Source organism: Trachypithecus francoisi, unplaced genomic scaffold (genome assembly GCF_009764315.1).
Source record: "Trachypithecus francoisi isolate TF-2019V2 unplaced genomic scaffold, Tfra_2.0 Lachesis_group2, whole genome shotgun sequence".
Classification (NCBI taxonomy): domain Eukaryota; kingdom Metazoa; phylum Chordata; class Mammalia; order Primates; family Cercopithecidae; genus Trachypithecus; species Trachypithecus francoisi.
Window position 1 is genome coordinate 102,391,222 of NW_022681465.1, and position 21,159 is coordinate 102,412,380.

At 39.1% G+C, this 21,159-nt stretch overlaps 1 protein-coding gene across 1 annotated transcript in view; it reads left to right on the plus strand.

The window, feature by feature from the left end:
• The window catches only part of MAP1B (microtubule associated protein 1B), a 105,143-nt gene that overhangs the window by 4,015 nt on the left and 79,969 nt on the right, over positions 1-21,159 (plus strand). The window contains exon 2 of the mRNA XM_033179830.1: positions 5,300-5,401. Within this exon, the coding sequence (XP_033035721.1) occupies positions 5,300-5,401 (102 nt within the window). The remainder of the gene's footprint in view (positions 1-5,299; positions 5,402-21,159) is intronic.

Genomic DNA, 21,159 nt, shown 5'->3' on the forward strand with positions numbered 1-21,159 from the left:
TGCGTCCTGGAGTCTTGGCTGCAGCTCAAGATGCAGGCCCTTGCAGTGCTAAATGAAAATCCTGCTCCCATAGCTTTTCAGACGTCTGAGATGACTTAGCAACAGAGCAGGCTGGTCCTGTTTTCCTGTACACGACAAGCTGCTGCTTCAGCCGCCAGGTCTCAGCTGGGCCTCCTCCAGAGGCCACTGCTGTTTTTGCTTGGTGCCTTTGGGCCGTGTTGTGTGAAGCAAGATGGAGCTACTCCAGGGGAGCCAGCTCTGATGATTGTGTGTTGCAGGCTGGGAAAGCACTTCTTCATCTGTTACTCTTTCTTCCTATTTCCTCTCCTGCCTTAACTAATACTCTGGGTTTGGAGACCCTGTGACTTGGATTCTTGCCATCTGATTACTGAGGGCTCTCTGGGAAGCCTAGAAAATAATCTCTAAATCTGTAAAGACATGGTGGTAATGCAATAAATCAACAGGCCTGGAACGTCCCAGTGTGGATGCTTCGTAAATGCTTCTTGAATCCAGGGAAGAGAGATGGTCCCTCTTGTTTTCTCAACTATATTCGGAAAGCATAATGAAGGCTTTGGACTTGTCTCCTCCAGAGTTTGGAACAATAGTGTTTCCTGCGACTAGGCTAGCTTCATTTATTTAGTTATGCAGGACTTTATTCCAAATCGTTTTTGCTACCACCAACTACTACTCTTTGGCACCTCCTTTTTCTCCTCCCTAATTAGCCCCCAGCATGGATTTAGCTAGTGGTTCTCATTTTCAGCAAAGTCCTGCTTCTTGGTTTTATTTTAATACATAGAGTACATACATCCATGCCTTGCAAACTGAATTGTAGAACCTTGTGAAAGTTTTCATTGTTTCATTTTATTTAATTTTTTTAAGAAACTAAAACATATAAGGAATACTACGTGTCTGTTTAATGTTTTCAATTACCGTTAGATTGTAACTTTTCCTTTAGTTAACATTGGGAATCAGCAAGATTTGTTCCAGAAAAGATAGATGAATGTAACATCTACTGCTCTGCATTTTTAGATAAAAGTTTAGCTGATTACATTGTAACATTCTGATGTCACTTAATTGAATGTATTCAGTCTAAGATGGTAAGAGAATTTAAAACCCAGGAAAGATTTGGGTTTTAGTTTTCCTTTTCTTTTAGCAGGGGAAATAAGAAACCAATACCATATGTGGTGAGAATTAAATGTTAGAGAGTCTTAAATTTACTATATTTGCCTTTATACTTTTCAAATTCAAAGACAGATGGATTTCTGCTTGTACTGCTTAATTGGTATTATCTATGACGGGCTCTGTGATCCATGCTGAAAAACAAGCTAGTCCCCAAATTTAAGGTCATTAAATTATTCACCTTTTCTAAAGGCTTACTTTAAAAAACAAGTTCTAACTTTTTAGACAAGCAAATAATTATAAGTCCCTTCTCATTTGCTTCTATTGTAAGATGTTATCTTGGACCTAAATTATTTATTATCAATGCTTTGAAACTATGAGCTCTGTATGTAAGATATATCTTCATTACATACATATGTTATGAACATCAAGTTGCTGGCTTTAAAAAAAGAAAAAAGAGCAAATTAAAGACGAGTTCAAAGGAAAAAAATAAGAATTTTTTTCCTCTAAGAAATAAAGCATTCCTAAATGTAGCATTTCCTTTAGTTTATTTATGTAGTTTATGATTTCAATCTGATTTCAGACCACTTTTAGCATAGTTTTACAAATGTCATCTTATGATTATAGGTTAATCATTTAGGTACTTGGAAAAAATATCCAAAAGCCTGTTTTTCAGAGGGAGCAACTAAAGCCCATGAAGGAAAATCAACTTGCCAAGGGCCCAAATAACTGTCAGATAGAACCCACATGCCATCAACACGCAATGCATAGTCATTTCATTTTGCTTTCCTCAATCCACTGTCACCTTTAGAAATATGAATTTTAGCCTTTAAATGGGAAGTGCTTTTTAAAATTGTTGGTTTCATTAAACAATCCTGCAAAATGCTTACATGATTGGTAAACTTGGAGCAATCTAGCCTAGATACACCAAGAGTACCTGACTGTTACTCATTTTTTACCCTGACTTGTTCTGTGATGACTCCTCCCTGCCTCCCTGCCCCATAACCTATTCTTTTCTCCTTTTCTCATCTGTGTATATCATGTGCATGTTAGCCTCCCTTGTGTGCACTGCTACCACCTGGGGTCAGAGAACTGAGAAGGAAAGATCTTTTGTTGGTCCCTGGTCCCAAGGAGCTCACTTTCAGGGCTAGGCAATAGCCACAGAGCAGGCCCAGATTGTTCTCAGAGATGACGGATGCCTTTTGGCTCCAGACATTGAAAGAATGGAGTTCACTGCCTCCACCTGCCTGGAGTTATTCTGTCCCCACCTGGGTAAGCCCAGAAGGGGTACAGTCTTAGAATGCTGGAGAAACAAAGCCTCTGGGAAGAGCTTGACTTGGGGCATATTGGGGTGAAATCAGAAAGAGGGCTTCCCTCCTCTCCAACAGAGGCCAGGATGACCTGCTTCTGAAAGCCTCTTCAGAACCTCTTCACCAATGCCCTAGGATGCCCTCCAGCCAGATTCAGAGAGGGGAGAAAATGGGAAGGGCCAAAGAGATATTTTTCTGTCCTATGAACTTTAGAGGGCTTGCTGCTGGCTCCTTGTTAGGCACAAAGGGGAGCTACATAAATCTACTAAATGCAATATGAACCTTCGCTGACAACTACTGTTTGCCTTTACCAATATTATCCAGCAGGAGATACAAAGTGATTACAAATTATTTCTAAAATTGGTATGGAAAGTGGCCTGATTCCAAAATTTTCCTTTCCAACTAAAATAGCTGGCAAATCCATCGTAACCTTTATTTTATAAGTGGTAGTAGTGGTTGTGCATTGCTAAGGAACAATTTGGGTGGAAATTGCTCTCTTGAAAAAAGAACCCTACATTTTTAGTTTCATTGGGAGTGTAAAAATGAGAAATATTTTTATCAGCCGTTTACTAGTATAATTTAAAAATTACTAAGTGGATTTATCATTTAGTACTTTTTCTATTGCTAAATTACAAATATATCAAAAATAAAATATGTATGAAAATATAAAGCAAACATTTAATTGTGTGTGTCATGACAAGTTAACCCAAGCCAAAGGAAAATGGCAAGTAACAATGTAAGAGCAAGTCTGCAGATAACCTTGGATGAAGTCCTTCAAATAATGTACCAATTTAGATATTACTTAGAACAAAGACAAAAAAATTGTATGAATTTAATTTAAATGCATATGTCTCATTATTAACTTATTGACCCAGCTTGACAGGGTAGAATACAAAGTGGAGCTCAGACCTGGAACACAGAGAATTCAGTCAACAATACCAATTAAGCAGCTCAGACAGGAACTCGATTTTTTTTTGCACTAGACTAGTATATAGTGTATATGTTGAAGTAAAATATTCTAATGAATTCAGCCCTCTCAACCTGTCAGGCTCTCTGTGAAACAAAAAGAACCCATTTATCATTTCTGCACTAAAAAGATCTGTGAAATCTCAACATGCCTTTCTTGTTAAAATTTAAATACTCCATTAGCCCAAATGCAAACTGAGGCTATTAATGTTTCCAGGGAGAGCCATAAAATTCTCCCTTATAATTTAACCTCTCCTTAAGCATGTTAACTCTTCCACACCTGAATTCTTCCCATTGATCATATGAGAAATTTCTGCCTTTATTTAGTGGACACACATCTATTTGAAAATATTCCTCATGGTTGAAAGGGCCTGTGGTGTGTCATCTAAAGATATTTTAGATGTGCAGTGAACTGAGTTTCCAGAATCTTTTTTTTTTTTGTAATGTATATATATAATCCACCTTGATTCTTTACAGGATAGGAAGACTGAATACAACATAACCTAGGGTAAATACAAATATGCCTTAAGGATCCAGTATGTATTTAAGTAACACACTGCTATTTATTCCCCCAAGTCTGTATACATGACTAATGTCCAACAAAAATGATTAAATGACTGGGTGTTAATTTAGAGATAGTTCACCTGTTGTGTTATACCTAGAGGTTCAAGCCCTTACCTTTAGGAGGTATGCAATAAATGTTTGTTGTTCTAGAGATTTGTTCCTGACAATTGAGAATGCTCTGTACAAAGGTACAATGATGGATACCACACACTGGCTCCACCATGAGTAATCTGTTAGGAGAAATCTAATATATAATATGTAAACATGTAACACACACACACACACACACACACACACAAACCAGAGTTCTGGGGTTACCCAACTTTCCCTGGCTTACTCTCCAGACCTCCCTTCTATGATGCTCTCTGGGTTTCCCTCTGGGCCATCCCCTTTGGGATGGCAGGAGAGAGGAGGACAGCAAGAGGAGGAAGGAAGAGGCTAGAGAGTAGGGCATGAGCACAGGAAGCTGCCCTCATCCCACCTCTTGCCCTCCTGTTCCTCTCACCCCGGATATTCCTTTCATCCTAGGGAAAGGAAGTCTGAACTTCTGTAGAAACAGCTGATTCATGCCCCCAACTTCATAAATGTTTTATAAAGTATAAAAAGTTGCCATTTTTCTTTGCCTCTGGATAAGAAAATTGAATACAAAGAACAATTGTGAATAAAAGAGCTGCCTGCCAAGCTACTCAGGTAACAGAAAAATGCCTGGAAGGACAGACAGGCCAAGTCTTGAAGATTGAGTGGATCCACCCTGTTTATCAAAGATCACACAAATCTTGGATTAATATCCAAGGCTTGATAAACCAAAATCAAAAACGGGATGGGTAAAGGAAAGAAATTATATGTGTATACTACCATTACATCATTTTAGAAGCAAAGGCCTGTGCTTGAATGGCAGCCCCCATATATTTTCTTTGCCTTCATTCTACATTTTCTTGCCACCTACAAGTGGAAATAGTCTGTCTACAAGCTAGAGTTAGTCTGTTGGCCTCTTAGCCTCTTAAGAACTAACCTTCTTCCTGCCCTTTCTAGCCCCTCCCTGGAGTACAGCCTGTCATTTTCCTAATAACTGTTTTCTTTGACTCTTCCAGAAGAGGTGCATTTACATTTTATGAGGGGCAGAAGTTCAGTCCACACTGCTAATTATCCCTCCCTTGTGGCCTGGTGGAGAGACCTCCCTGTCCCTCCCATTTTGTGGGCATCCACTGCTAAGCCACCGAGCTCTTCAGAAAAGGAGTTCCCATATCCTCCCTGAAAGCCTGAGAAATGTTACAGTGATGTTGTCCAAACCACTCTGAAATGACTAACTGGAAGTCTCTCAACTCTCTTTCCCTCCCTAGGAATCCGATCATGGGACACAAACCTGATTGAATGCAACTTGGACCAAGAACTCAAACTTTTTGTATCTCGACACTCTGCAAGATTCTCTCCTGAAGTCCCAGGTGAGGCTTCCGCTCGGTGTTGGTCAGCCTAGAATTCCAAAGGACAAGGAGCAAGCTGGAAAGCTTTGTCTGGGGCAGCAAAAAGACTCTCTTATTGCTAAAAGGATACTTTGTATTTGTTATTATCAACTGGGTTAGCCAGCAGCCACAGTTAAGGAAGTCTCTCTAGATTATCGCTGTGTGGCTATTTTGTGGATTCTTAATGAATTTTTAAGTTCTAGGGTTGTGTGTGTGTGTATGTATGTATAAAATACATATACATACACACATACAATATATATTTTATATATATATTCAAATTTTGAATTGATATCCAGGGCTTGAGAAAGAGAGAGAAGAGACAGTGAGAGATAGTAGTGTGTGTGTGTGTATATGTGTGTATCTCAACTGTACTCTGAGCTCAAGGGACTACAAACTATTTAATGTTAAATGTTACTCTTACTCAAATGAAATTATGAATACAAATTGAATGCTCCTAGGATCTCAGAACCGTCTTCCTGCAAAAGAAAAAGGAAACGTATACTGCATTTCAAAATGAAATATACATCATCATTTCATAATTGCATTATCACCTGCCATTGCATTACCACTTATCTTTCTTAGTGTGGGTAAAAGAATCTCATATTACAAACTGCTGTTAAAATAGCCTTTTTTTCAGAGATGAAAAAGAATACCAAAGAATAATTAAAGGTAAGGATGCAATAATTTGTCATATGTGAAGATGTTCCCACTAAGCAGCCACCTCCCTGGGGCTATGCTCTGACCCATGCCTCTGGCGCTGGCGATGTATTCATGCTGACCCATCTCGTCTTCTTCTTGTGAGCAATAACCTATATTCCTCCCATTTGGTCACATTTGGGAATTATGAGACAGAGTTTCTGGCCCATAAAGACTTCAAACCTGGAATATATTTCTCCAGACCTTTGCCATTGACCCATCAGAAATACTGTATTGCATCTTACTTCTTGATCATCACTTGAATTTTACCTAAGAGAAAGCTATTTTCTGTCCATATGCTTTTGTTATATGACTCCTAATTTTATTGGCATTGATATAACATCAGGAATGAGGTTCAACCTATTTTGACTGGTTAGATAATATTCCATTAGTCTTGTATACATTGATATTTGAAACCACTTTTATAGAGTATCAGTGCCTTCATGAATCACGTTTGGCTGCAGTAATATGCCCACAGGACTGTCTCAGTTCTTCCTTTTGAGTGTAATATTAGAATAATATCCCATACATTTCAGTTATTGAAATGCATTGTAGCTTTCAAGTATGGAATTGAGTAAATGTGCTAAGAAAAGCTTACCAAGAAATGGTTTATTAAAAGTTAAACTTGCTGCAAAGCCACATGAAAAATCAGTTTTTAAGTAACTTTGCTTTGAGAAAAAAGGAGTCCAGAAACTGTCAGACAGCATATGATTTGCTGAAGGAAAGGTACCGTATAAGGTTGTTTCTCTTGTTGTTATTTTATTGTATTTTCATCTTGAAATATCTCCATATCTTTTAAAACCATCTCACAAAAAAATAGGGGAAGTGCTGTTTTCCAACAAGTATGATTATTTCAAAATGTAAAAACTACAAGCTTTTATTTCTTCTCTGTAGATTGTTCTGGCTTTCTTACAAGGATTGTTTGTAAGACTACTTTTTTTTTTTTTGGTGTACAAGTCATGTGGTTCTCATTGTGTTCATTCATGTTTGGATTGACTTTATAGAGTGACAACTGCGTATTGCAAAATGAAAGGCTGCAAGCATTGCTGAAGAATTAACCATTTCTAGACCCAAGACCTAGCATTGCTCTTGTTGAGCAGGAAGAACAAGTTCCCCCAAACTGTTCTCCTCTCCTTTCTCTTGCTATCACCTTCAGTAAGGATTGGCTACCTACCGAGTTTTATAGTGTTGTGCTAGATGCTGTGTTTGGAGATTGACCTTTGGAAACACAGCATCTTTACCATTCTTGCCAACGCTGGAAAGGACTAATATTATGACTTTCCCTCTCAAGCCTATGAGTACACTGCACAGGCCAAAGCTCCCCTCTGGGAATTAAGCATCTAGAATAGAGCCATTTTAGTAATGCTGCTGTGTGGGGAGCATAAAGATTTCCAACCAAGACTGTAAGGTGATAAAAACACATGTCAGATTCACTTTCAGATAAGTGTGTTTTAAAGAGAAGAGATGTTAGAGGATAAGAAGACATGGAGATCACAGGATAATCACTGGATTGGGCCCAGCGAAGCCTTTAGCTTTTCCTGAACAAACTGGAAAGGTTTTATGGGAAAATTTGAAGTCTGTTTTTAAGTAGGTCCAAGTCTAGAGTTCTCTTCCTCTCTCACTTGAAGTAATGTGAAAGCTAACTCATGTACTTCAGTTCCCCTGAAATGGAATTAGCGGAACCTTTTCCTTTAGAGTTTCAATAATCTGTCATTGTTTTTTGAGACAGGGTCTCACTATGTTGCCCAGGCTGCTCTCAAACTCCTGGGCTCAAATGACCCTCCCACCTCAGCCTCCCAAGTAGCTGGGATTATAGGTGCATGCCACCACACCTGCCTAATTTCAAGAATCTTAAATTAACTTAAAGAGCAAGATGAAGGATGAATCCCCTAAAAAAAATAGAGCCAGTTTTCTGCCAGATAAAACATTGTTAAATAGCGCCTATAATATACCAGGCATTATAGGGTGCTGGTGAGCAAGGACACTGTGAAGAACAAAACAAATACAGTCATTACCTTTATTACACTTATAGTCTTGTGAGAGGAGAAGGCATTTAACAATCGTATACAGACCAACATAAAATCTAGTCCCCTGCATCAAATCCAGGCTTCTAACAGATTTTGAGGGGATTTGGGTTTAAAGACACACAGAGACGGGATCTCACTATGTTGCCCAGGCTGGTCTTAAACTCCTCAGCTCTAGCAGTCCACCTGCCTTAGCCTCCCAAAGTGCTAGGATTATAGGCATGAGTCACAATGCCGAGCCACGGTTTTGTTTTGTTTTAAGGCCAGCAGAGTTATAGTAAAATATTTATTGCCTTCTATGACATAAGTAAATTAAGGCTCAGGTCACCCATATATCTGTCTTACGTTCCTGTTGGTTATGATAGCTTTTGTTGTTTTTTAATAGTTAGAGATCACTTGTAAAGACTGAAGATAGCCTCAAATTGCAGCTAACAGATTGTGCAAATGGCACAAGATTGATTCCTTTGTACTAGTTTACCCCTTATACTAGTTTTTAAATATGGTTTTGAGATTTGATTTGACTATTTCTTCAGGATTGTAAGTCTCACTCAAGACCACTCTGAAAGACTTAGTCATCTTGAATAATATCCTTTGAGCAGGAATCTGGAATATGAGTGCTTTCTCTACACAAGGTGGGTGGTGGGTGCTTTAGTTCCCAAGAATGTTAGTCCTGTGATCTTTAAGCCCTGTCCAACTCTGGCATACTGTAATTCTTGGAGTGGTCAGTCATCTGGGTTCATCTTACTATTACTTTGCCTTACTATTGTAGCATTGCCTTGCCTAAAGATCACTCAACAAACATTTGCTGTGTGCTCAGGGCAGGTCTCTGCTGATTTGCCTTGATGTAAAGCCATTCCTGGCCACATCTAAGCTGGCTCAAGTGAGAACAGTCATCTTGAAAGAAAAGGTTAGGTGTTCTTTTATGAACACTCTAATCTTACACTCAAAGGAAAGTTCAGTAGTTGAGTCTTTTCAAAATAGGGCAACAGTCTTTTGTTGTTGTTTTGAAACAGTCTTAGCTATGTCATCGCCCAGGCTGGAGTGCGGTGGCGCAGTCTCGATTCACTGCAACCTCAATCTGCTGTGCTCAAGTGATCCCCGCACCTCAGCCTCCCGAGTAGCTGGGACCATAGGTGTGCACCATCACAGCCAGTTAATTTTTTGTATGTTTTGTAGAGATTGGAAACTGCTGGGATTATAGGTGTGAGCCACTGTGCCAGGCCAGAACAACGGTCTTATATTTCTTTATATTTATGATTTTAAATACTATCATAACATTTTGATTTACCTATTATATCATGTTTTTTGTACCCTAATCATGTTGGATGAGAATCATCTTGGACCACAGAAGGAAAGCTAGACTTACCATGCTGTACAGGGTTTATTTCCTTTTCCATTGCCATTTGCTTCTTTCCCAAATTTGACTTTAGGACTGTCTATGTATAGTAGTAAAGAAGGATATCTCCCAGGGGTTGTAAGAAGTGCCCCATAGTTACCTGTGGTAGACAGACACCATTTCAAAACAAGCAAACAGATAAAACCTATTCTCAGGACAAGTGACATCAGACTGAAAATCAGTTTCAATTTTTATTTTTTCCCATCATTTTGCCACTTTTATCTACCTATTGAAATAATTAAAACATTTTGATCATCTGACTCCTCACCAGCAGCAGCCTAGCATAATGATGAAGAGTGCAGATTCTGGAGTCAAACTACCTTATTTGATCATAACCCCGTGGTTTATTTGCTGTGTCATCTTGGACAAGTTACCTAAAACAAGGATGAAAACTTCCGCCTCAGAGTTGTTTTTTTTTTTCTTTCTTTTCTTTTCTTTTTTTTTTTTTTTTTGAGATGGAGTCTCGCTGTGTCACCCAGGCTGGAGTGCAGTGGCACAATCTGGGCTCACTGCAAGCTTCATCTCCCGGGTTCACGCCATTTTCCTCCCTCAGCCTCCCTAGTAGCTGGGACTACAGGTGCCTGCCACCACGCCTGGCTAATTTTTTTTTGTATTTTTAATAGAGACAGGGTTTCACTGTGTTAGCCAGGATGTTCTCGATCTCCTGACCTCGTGATCTGCCCGCCTCAGCCTCCCAAAGTGTTGGGTTTACAGGCGTGAGCCACTGTGCCCGGCCCCACCTCATAGTTTTGATGCAGATCAAATGAATTAAAGTGTGTAAAGCTCTTAAGACAGGGCTTGTCACATGGAAACAAATGTGAACAAGTGCTGTCTCCCTTGTGGAGAATCTATTTGACTTGTATATTTGGTGATTGTTATTATCTGTGGGAAATGCTGGGTATTGATATTTGGCTGGTTTCCTTTTTGTAGGAATTTTAAATTGGTATTCAAGATGTTTCTCAGAGAAATGATTGCTTTCAGCATTCTCAGGAGGCACAGAGCTGCTGCTGATGTGTAAAGGGTGGCAACATTCAATGACTGAGCTTCTAAGGTCCTTTGGGCTTGAGAGCAAAAAGCCAGCAATGCTTTAAAGTGCTGGCTAGTAAAGCAGAGCCTGAGAGGGGGGTTGGAGAGCATTTGCAAAACAGTCCTGTGGGTACCCACGCAAGGGCTGTCAGGGAACATGTGCACAGTCTGAGGGCTGGCCTGCTTTCTTGCTATGGTAACCCATCCATGGTCACTCCCTCCACGCCGTTCTATGCTCGCTTTTCTCTTCTGCTCCCACCAATCAACAGGTGACTACAGACGTTGTCAGGTTTAAGAAACAGATTTCTTGTGGTTTATTTTCTTAGCTGAATACACAGTAAGACCTTGATATATTTACATTTTGTCACTAGTTTTATAACATCTAGATCACATTCACAAAAATCATCATCAAATGTGATGGATGGTGTATATGGGCAGTTTTGTTTTAAGAACCGAGGCCTTTTTCCTAGAAGATAAACAAACCACAGTTGAGCATCTTTAGATTTGTGCTGAGTGATTGCTAAAAATACCTTGCCTGGAGATTGGTTTTTGATGGAGAATTAGAATCAGCCCTTTGAATTGCAGTCATGCGAATCTTCTCCCTTTGACATTAATGAGGCACGGGTTACAACTAATATTTACCAGTTGAGTGATAAGAAAATGAGAAAATACTCTTATAAAAGGTCTAAGAATATTTTAAGTCATCTTTCTCTGTCTAGACTTGTGTGTTTAGTCTGTCGTGTGTAGAATTATAGCTTAATTGTATGTGCCTAGAATACATCCCTGTATGACAGGGAGTAATGAATGTGTTTTCAGCCCTGCTCCAACCTTTAAACAATAAGGCACACAAATATATGTTCCAGTGGCATCCAAGGGGCTGACTCACCCTCAGGGAACCTGCAATTTCAGAGGGAAAGCCGATTCTTTATCCTCATGTTTTCTGTGTTGTTTGCGCACACCCACAGGTCTAGGTACATGTCCCCATGCCCATGAGGCTCTGCTCATCTTTCCTCATTGCACATCATACTAGGTTATAGGAGGAATCATGGTGTGTTAGAAGAAAATGACAAATAGCATTATTTTCGTTAAGGTAACCAGATCTCTGTTTAATATTCCTTGAGGTGACTGCTGCCTGCCTGGGAAGGAGACTCCCATTTTAATGCAAATCCCTAGCGTTTCTCCCACTTGCCCCGTGCCCTGAGCCCTCCTGGCCCAGTTACAGGGGACAGAGTGATCGGCAGCTCCTCATGCTATCTGCTCTCACCCCAGTGTTCCCATTGAGACTTTGCCACCTGAGCAGCAGACTGTCCAGTCACCCCCACCTGCATCCTTTCGTAGCAGTGAAAGACCTTCCAAGGAGATTAGAATTTTATAGTGTACGCAGCATAAGGCATAATTCCTGTGAGCTTTACATCTTGGTCAACTTTCAAATTTCAGGATTCTTTATATCCAGATCCTCACATACACAGTGACTTTTTTCCCTTGGTGCAGGTGTGGCCAGCAGAAAGGAATAAAATGGCGTTTCACTGCCGTGTTCAGACTTCCTCATTCCTCAGGGTAGTTAATAATGGTTCATTCAGACCACCGTAGAAATACCTGTTGAGCTCACTTTTTTTTTTAAGAGTGGAAAGGATGTTTTACTCTGCTGACTGTAATGGCTCTCACGCAGTTCCTAATGGGTACTGTGAAACCACTCAGCATAGACAGGCATAGGCAGGAAGGTAGCAGAAAATTGGCTGCCTGGGCCCAGGAGCCATTTTAGGAGATGTCAATAACCCCTCCATTAAACTCAACTAAGTGCGTTCCACGACAGCTGCTAACCAAGGACAGCACCTCATGCTGAGTGTCACTGCTTTTGTCTTCATCTCTAGAGACCAAAGAGAGCTCATGATTTTTGTTAGTAGAGTTTTTTAAAAAAGGTTTTTTTTTTAAGTATGCAACAACAGCAAACCATCAAGCAAGCACAGTCCCTTTGCTTTTTCTGCCTGCTTTTTGGTCTTCTGGGGCAGTTTGTTTAGCACCTATGGTAGCATACTAGAAATAATGGTAGAAGATGAAGAATAAAGCATAAACTAATAGATCACTTTAAAAGTGCCAAGTAATGTTTTTGAGTGCTTATTAACAAGAAAGCAACTGTAAGGGAATATTTGGAAGAATGAAGTATTTCCCACTGTTTATAATATTTTGTTGGGAAAATAAGTCATTCACAGCTTTAAAATTCACTATGTTGTTCAACAAAGAAAGAGAGTTTATTTTTATTTTTTTTAATCTCTTTTTGTTTTTGACACAGGGTCTCCCTCTGTCATCCAGGCTGGAGTGCAGGGGTGCAATTATAGCTCACTGCAGCCTCTGCCTCCTGGGACGAAGCTACCCTCTTGTCTCAGCCTCTGAAATAGCTGAGACTACAAGCCTTCCACTATGCCCAGCTAATTTTTTGATTATTTTGTACAGAAGGAGTCTCGCTCTGTTGCCCAGTCTGGTCTTGAACTCCTGGTCTCAAGTAATCCTCCTGCCCCCGCTTCCCAAAGTGTTGAGATTACAGGTGTGAGTCACCCTGCCCAGCATGAGAGTTCTCTTAATTTGCAAACTGTGTATATATGTCAGAGAAAGAGAGAGAGAGTGTGTGTGTGTCTAATTCCTAAGAAGAAAGGGGTGAGAATGGAGAGTATAATAAGCATCGCATTTTGATTGTTCAACCATGGGTTTAGTCACAATGACAAAGGTTTCCCAGGTACCAGCACCCCACTCCCGGCTGCAGCCCAGGACTAATTAAATGCTACCTAGGCAACGATCAAATATCCCCAAACATCATACTCCAGGGCTTACCCCTTTTGTTTTCTCGGCTGTGATCTAAGGGTAATTTCTATTGCATGTGAAGTCAGATTTCCTTGGTTTGAGAGAAATGTGAGAAAGTAAGAGGTACTCTGGGGAAGTGCACTTAGTGCGCTGCAGGGACTGGAGAAATTAACATAAATACAAGACAATAATAATGTTATTTTAGTAAACTCTTCTAGGTTAAAGGATTGCCTATAGTCAGGACTGGTGAAATGGATGCTTATAGAAACTGCAACAAGAGTGTCTACCAATGATTTAAAAATAAAAGTATGTAATTAGGAATGAACATTGAAAAGCTAGGGTAGTGTTTATTGAATGTGGCTCCCCTCTGCAGTTGTACCGCACCTCATTTGAAACACTCAAGCTGAGGCTGCCTCTCAAAATTACTGCCTTGCATTCCTGAGGAGTTAAGACGAAATATGAACATCCTGAGGACTGCCTTTGTTGTCATAGAGGAAAGTCCTCTACACATGCACTTTACCATTAATCTGGCCGTTTGTTTCTCAGTAAAACAGGTTTTCAGTAGGAACTGTGAGTATACAAGCCACTGTTGAGCATTGTGGCTCAAATTCAGATTTCTTGTTAGCATCTCACTCGGATAGTGAGAGGAAAGAACAGCTATTCCCCTGAGGGAGCAACACGTTTTTAGTGCACCCGGCCCCAGGAACACTGCTCTACATAGATGTGGCTTTTTGGATCCTGAAGTATCCATCAATGGGAATGTCACATTTGGAAAAGTTATACTTATTGCAATAAAATTAAAGATCAAATAAGTTCTGGAACCCAGGTGAACAATGCTTTCTTAGTGCAGAGCCATTTTGAGCAGTTGTCTCTTGTGCCTTTTAAAAACCTCTCAGGCCGGGCGCGGTGGCTCAAGCCTGTAATCCCAGCACTTTGGGAGGCCGAGACGGGCGGATCACGCGGTCAGGAGTTCGAGACCATCCTGGCTAACACGGTGAAACCCCGTCTCTACTAAAAAAATACAAAAAGCTAGCCGGGCGAGGTGGCTGGCGCCTGTAGTCCCAGCTACTCGGGAGGCTGAGGCAGGAGAATGGCGTAAACCCGGGAGGCGGAGCTTGCAGTGAGCTGAGATCCGGCCACTGCACTCCAGCCTGGGCGACAGAGCGAGACTCCGTCTCAAAAAAAAAAAAAAAAAAAAAACCTCTCACTTGGAAGTTTTGATATGTGAAAGATGTGAAAACTACCTAAGAGAATTCTTCCTTTTTTTAATGGAGCTCGATGCCTGTTTAGGGATGGTGTAGCAATTGCTCTTTTATCTAGAATTCCAGATAGTTTCTCAGCTCAAATACTAGGAGTTTTTGGCGGTGCAATTCAATCGAAAGTGGTATTTGGTGTGAAGTTCCAACAGCCCCACAAGAGTCTCAAGTGCCTTGTGGTTAGTTTAGTATAATGTGCGTATGTGTTTGTGTGTGTGTGCTTGCATACATGAGAGAAGGAGAGAGAGAGAGTACCTTATCATGTTCACATCTATTGTAAAGGAGACAATCCCTTCATTCTATATGGTATCTCCTTTTAGAAAGTGTCCGATTATCAGCCAGTCTGTCATTAAATATTTATGTTCCTGCAGCAAGACACAGTTCAGTTCCTAGCTCTGTAGGCCATAAGAAGACTTGTAAGTAAATTCTGTCTTCAGTTGTTTACAATTGAGTATGGAAATAAGATAACTAATGAAACAAGCCAGTCTATCATAAGTGCCAAATGAGAATTTTTCAAGGAGGTCCTTCTGTAAATTCTGTTTGTTCAGGCTATTTTAAAAAATCTGTGTGCATAAAAAAGCATTAAAATAATATTATCCATGCAAATTGGGGCATAAATGCAACAGATCCTAATGCACTGAATTCTCTTTGTGACCAGGGAATTTTGAATCCAGCCTGAATTGAAATATTTCCTAGTGTGGAGCTACAGTTTAGATTAAGCCCATTAATTCAATGATGAAGAGTTAGAATTGATAATGTCAGAATTCACCCTTCTGAAATCATGTGAGAACAAAACTCCTGACCTGGATGTATAAGCTTAATTTCAAGGCTGTCTTCATCTTTGAGTGCTGGGAAATTATCCATTGGCAGACTCTAAAGTCACTAGGGAAGAGATTGTGAAAGTGAAATATTTTAAGGAAATAAATGTGAAATAATTGTTTCACTGCCCTGAGGCTAGAATGGGCACTTTGGACAATGTCTGATTCAGCTGTCCCTGTGTCAGGGGAAGCAGGGCGGGGACACCAATTGCAAACTGCTTTCCAGGACCCTTCCCGCTCCAGAGAGACCAGGAAGCCTGACCTAGTGCCGCAGCTCTGGGCCACACCTGAGACCACTGTTGCCCGTGGTGCTCCCTGAAAGTCGCTGTCAGTCTTTTCCTTTTCTGTAAAGGGATTAGGCTAGATCAGGTCATCTTAACTTTGTTCTGCCAGCCAGTAGTTCTGCAAAACATTAATAGTCAGTGGAAAATAATTTCATAGTGGCATAAATTTGAAAACTGTGACATATTCAGTCTAATTTTTTGAGGAGGCATAAATTATATGTGCATACACTTGTTCAATTTTGTCTAACCATACATTTCCTTAGCCTATTTGACTAGTCACTTCTATCACCACTCTCTCCCATGGATCTAGATTCCTATAGAACACAATTTGGGAAAGGATGGATTAAATGATTGCTGAGTCCCTTCCAGTTTTTTTTTTTTCATTATTCTGTGAATTTTTTGCTAAATTGCCTCATCACTCATATGTAGATGGGAGCTTGTCCTACTTCATTCAGCTTACAATGGCTTTTAATCCAGGCTTTAAACTATCAATGAAAGAATTTCATTTAGAAAAAGCTGCCTGTCCCATCCATGAGGATTCTTAATTTTAGGAAAGATGCACAGCTCTATGACACGCAGGCTGATTTCTCAGTTTTGGGGGATCTTGGCCCTTGGCTTTTCCCATCTGTTTTTACCTTACAGACAAACCAAACAAGACAAAACTTAATCATGTTTGCATAATGTCAAACACTTGCATAGAGACTATCCCCAAAGTCAACTCATGGGTGTTTTATCTTCGCAATGCCAAATAGGAAATAGCTACATATGTTTCCCATTAAAAGGAGAATTTCCATGTTGGTGTCTGGTGTTGCACTGAGCCTCAGGTTAGCTGCTTATTCACAGATCTTTGGAAGGAGGCTGAAGATGGAACCTCAAGAGTTCTAGGGATTGTCTGCCGGTCGAGGGTGTTAAAAGTCCCAGGCACATTGTTTGTTATCGCTAACTGTTAAAAGTCCCAGGCACATCCTTTGTTATCGCTAACTGTTGAAAGTCCCGGGCACATCGTTTGTTATCGCTAACTGTGGATGGCCTGCATTTTAATAAGCATGGTCAACTGTGCATATCTTGTCATGTGAACTATCAATTAGCACACCATAATTTAACAAGTTAGTACATGCAGATATGAACACCCTTGGGAAGTAAGCAATTTTCAAATCAAATTATTACTGACAGTGTACAATTTACATGCAGGTAATCATTATCAGAAAGTCATGATTATCCAGAAGGAAAAGTGATTTTTGTAGTACTATATCTTATGAATGGCTATTGATTTTTAATACCTTTAAGGTAAAAACTTCAATTTGTTCCATCCCGAATTTGATCATATTTGCAAAAAAGTGTTAATTCGCTCATTAAAACCTAGGCGTCTGACGGGTACAACAAACCACCATAGCACATGTATACCTGTGTAACAAACCTGTACGTTCTGCACATGTATCCCAGAACTTAAAGTATGATTAAAAAAAAAAAAGTTAAAAAACCTAGGTGTGATATTATGCGTTTACAGCAAACCTTACCAAGTATTCTAAAATAACAGAAAGAAATAATTTATGTACAATAACAACATTAATGATAATATCTCTATAGGTAATATGTATTGGTTAATCAAATATTCTAGCTAATTGAGAGTTGCCAGTAATCCCTTATGGGATTATTATTTTTCAAAGTTGTAGAATCCAATAATACAGTCATTTCTTTTATACAAACACCTCAAATTTGTCTAGAATTAACTTAGAATTTCCTAAACCAAATTTATACGTTAGCCCAAGATATACTTAAATTATTTATAGAAGACATGAACTTACAAATCTGTTATTTCTTCTCCCACCCAAATAGAATAATATTTTCAAAGAGAGGCTTTAAAAAAAAAAAGAGAGATTGTTCCCCTTAGGCAGATACTGGCATTTTATTGAAAGATAGGCCAAGAGACATACATTCAGGCAAGATGAGTGCACACCTTGCTACCTACTTGGAATCCAAACTCAGAACAATGGAATTGAATCTTCCTTGGAAGACTCAGGAGGAAGATCATCTCCCTGTGCCTCAGGGTCCTCATGATGAACCCTGTTGGTAATTATATTGTAAACATGAGGGTGTGCGGATTAGTAGCGATTTCTTATTACTGAAACATTAGTGAGCAAACTATTTGTTTTGAGGTGGTGTCCTCAATACTAATATGATTGTGCTTCAGTATAGAACAAGGAATATCCCTGGATGTTATAGTGCTTCTGAATAAGAGTCATTGATTGCAGATCTTGTTTAAAAAAAAAAAAAAAACACTCAAAACTGCTACAGAGAAAAAAGAAAGTGTGAAAAAAGAGACCATGGCAATCTTCTAGATTATTTGAAGAAAATATCTCAGTTTGCAAATATGCAATAGCCCACTGCATTTGCACTGTTCTTACATACATACAGTGGGGTGCACCCACCTCTAAGTCCCAACCATTTTTTTCTTTCTACTTCCTGTATCCCCTTGCCTATGAAAACATAATTTTTATTTTATTTTATTTTTTGAGACAGGGTCTCACTCTGCGCCCAGGCTGGAGTGCAGTGGCACCGTCATGGTTCACTGCAGCCTTGAACTCCTGGGCTCCAGTAATCTTCCCGCCTCAGCTTCTCAAGTAGCTAGGGCTGTAGGCACATGCCAAGGCAAACAGCTAATTTTGTATTTTCATCTTTTAATTTTTGTAGAGACAGGGCCCTGCTGTGTTGCCCAGGCTGGTCTCAATCTCCTGGCCTCAAGCAGTCCTCCTGCCTTGGCCTCCCAAAGTGCTGGGATTACAGTGTGAGCTACTGCATTTGGCTGAAAACATGATTTTTAAAATAGACAATTGCCTTCTGCATTGCACCATCTCCCTCCAAATAAGCTAATAAACACAAAATCCAACCAAAAGGTAAAAGAGATGAGAAGTGGGATTATTTTTAAAGGCTTAATCAGTTGTGCTTTAAGATTTATCTGGAATATCTTTAGATCCTGGGAAGAGACAAGGTTGTCTATCTAATTGTGTAGCCATTTACATGTACATATGTAATTGCATGTGTGTATGTGTATGGCTTTGTTTTTATATTATATCAAAATATATTTCCCTTTTCAAGAAGCATTAGAAGATCTAAGTAAATAGGGCCGGGTGTGGTGGCTCATGCCTGTAATCCCACATTTTGGGAAGCCAAGGTGGGCAGATCACTTGAGATCAGGAGTTCAAGACCAGCCTGGCCAACATGGTGAAACCCTGTCTGTACTAAAAATACAAAAAATTAGCCGGCCGTGGTGGCAGGCACCTGTAGTCCCAGCTATTCGGGAGGCTGAGGGAGGAAAATTGCTTGAACCTAGGAGGCAGAGGTTGCAGTGAGCCGAGATTGTGCCACTGCACTCCAGCCTGGGTGACAGAGCAAGACTCCATCTCAAAAAAAAAAAAAAAAAGGTCCAAGTAAATATCTGTTGATGAAAAAACTGACACTTCCTTTGGGTTTACGTCCTTTCCTTCCGTTGTCTTCTCTTTGGTATCCCTCACGTGTTTTCCCCTCTCTACTGCAGTCACCTATTTCCCACTTGTTTTTCTTCTTTCCTTCTTCTTTTTCCTATTGTGTCCTCCCTGCCACCAATCACTGGCTTGTGGTCTACAAATAATGCTGGTTTGGGGTTATTTTAAAACATCTAACATGAGATCAGTGCCTGCTTCTTAAAGAAGCATTACATTATGTATTAGTTATACAAATTATTAGACAATGTCTTATCTTTATTTTATTGTTTTAAACATAGAACAGAGACTATTTGGAGCCTTTGGAATAACATTCCAGTGTATAAATATAAATGAAATAGTTTGGCAAATTAACTGTCTCCAGGGGTCATTTAGAAATATGATTCTGTCATCAGATAGAAATTCTATTGCTAGAGTCCTTTAGCCAGCAAACGGATTTTCTATGCTTGGTAAGCAAATTCATCACAAATTTGAAGCTAGTTACAAAAAAAATAAAAATAAATAAAAAATAAAAAAAAATCCCAACTTACAATTTAAAAAGAGGAAAAGTGAAAAAAAAAAAAGAACAAAAAGATGAAAGAGCTTAAATTAAATAATCACAGGGATACATTGTTTAATCTTTCAGAATTCTAACTTTTCAGAAATGGCTTTTTCCCAATGGCAACTGAATCATAAGAAAAAAGGAATGCAATTATCTTTTAACCATTGAAATAAGGAGGTCTTAGGCTAATGGCCCTTGATAAAGAGCCTTAGAATAGTGCCAGGCATGTCGGCTTAGTATGTGTATGACAATGAGTGATGAGGTGTCATGGGCTTAAGAAACTAAAGTTAGCTCTTAGGTTTGAAAAATAAACTGCATAAGAAATCTCACAATTTTTATAATTATCTGTATTGCAAATGATTTCTTTGTTGCAGATTTCCTTTAAACATTAAGATGAGATGTGGTAAAGTGTTTATTTACAAAATCTATGAAGTACTTTTCAGAGACTTGGCAGTCTCAAAGCTCTGGTAAAGAGCCAGTGTCTTGAAACTGCATGGACAGAACCCTTAAGGAATGGAACTGGGGGCAGAAAATTTGAGCTTTAATCCCAGTTCTACTGCAAAGTAGATTTGTGCCGTTGTGGACAAATTGCCTAGCATTTATGAACTTCAGTTTTATTATCTCTAAGGTCCTATTTATATTAATATTCTCTGATGCAAGTGAAAAAAGTCATTCAAATCATGTTTTATTTTAAAAATAGTTTACATGTAAAGTTGGCAAACATAACTGATGTATAAACCAAGATGTGTGGTTTTCCAGAAAGTTTTTTGAGATTCTTAAGACACAATTACTTGCTTGGCTGAATATATTCATTCCACAAATATATTGTTTGTCTGATGGGATCTGGTACTGTGTCAATACTAAGGTTAATAAAAATAAACAAAATAAGTAAATGAAGACACAGTCCCTATATGGTCTCTCATGGAGCTCTTGGTCAAGGTGAGAAGACAGACGTTGATGAAATAGTAACACAAATATGTATTACAAGCTGTGCTAAGTAGGAGGGAAAATAATATGGTGCTATCTAAATATGTAAAAGGAGAAACTGATGTAGTAAGGGATAAGTAAACTTTAGAGCTGAGATTTATGAAGAGTGCTTTTTATTTTACGTTTAAGACATTGGACACTATATTTTTCCCTTTTTTAAAATTTATTTTATTTTTCCCTTATGTTTCCCTTTTAATAAAACATTAACAGTTCAGCCAAGTTTTATAGGTATAGAGTATGCAGATTTATCCTGGACTTCATATGGATCAATGTGAGGTTATAATAGCATATTTCTGAGGAAATAGGAATAATTAAATAGAAGTTATTTTAAAATATTTTCATAAGATATTCTTGTAAGGATTACACTACTCTGCTCTAAGTTAAGAATCAAGTAAAAGAAAACTATCTGAATATTCATTGGCCTCTTAAAAACG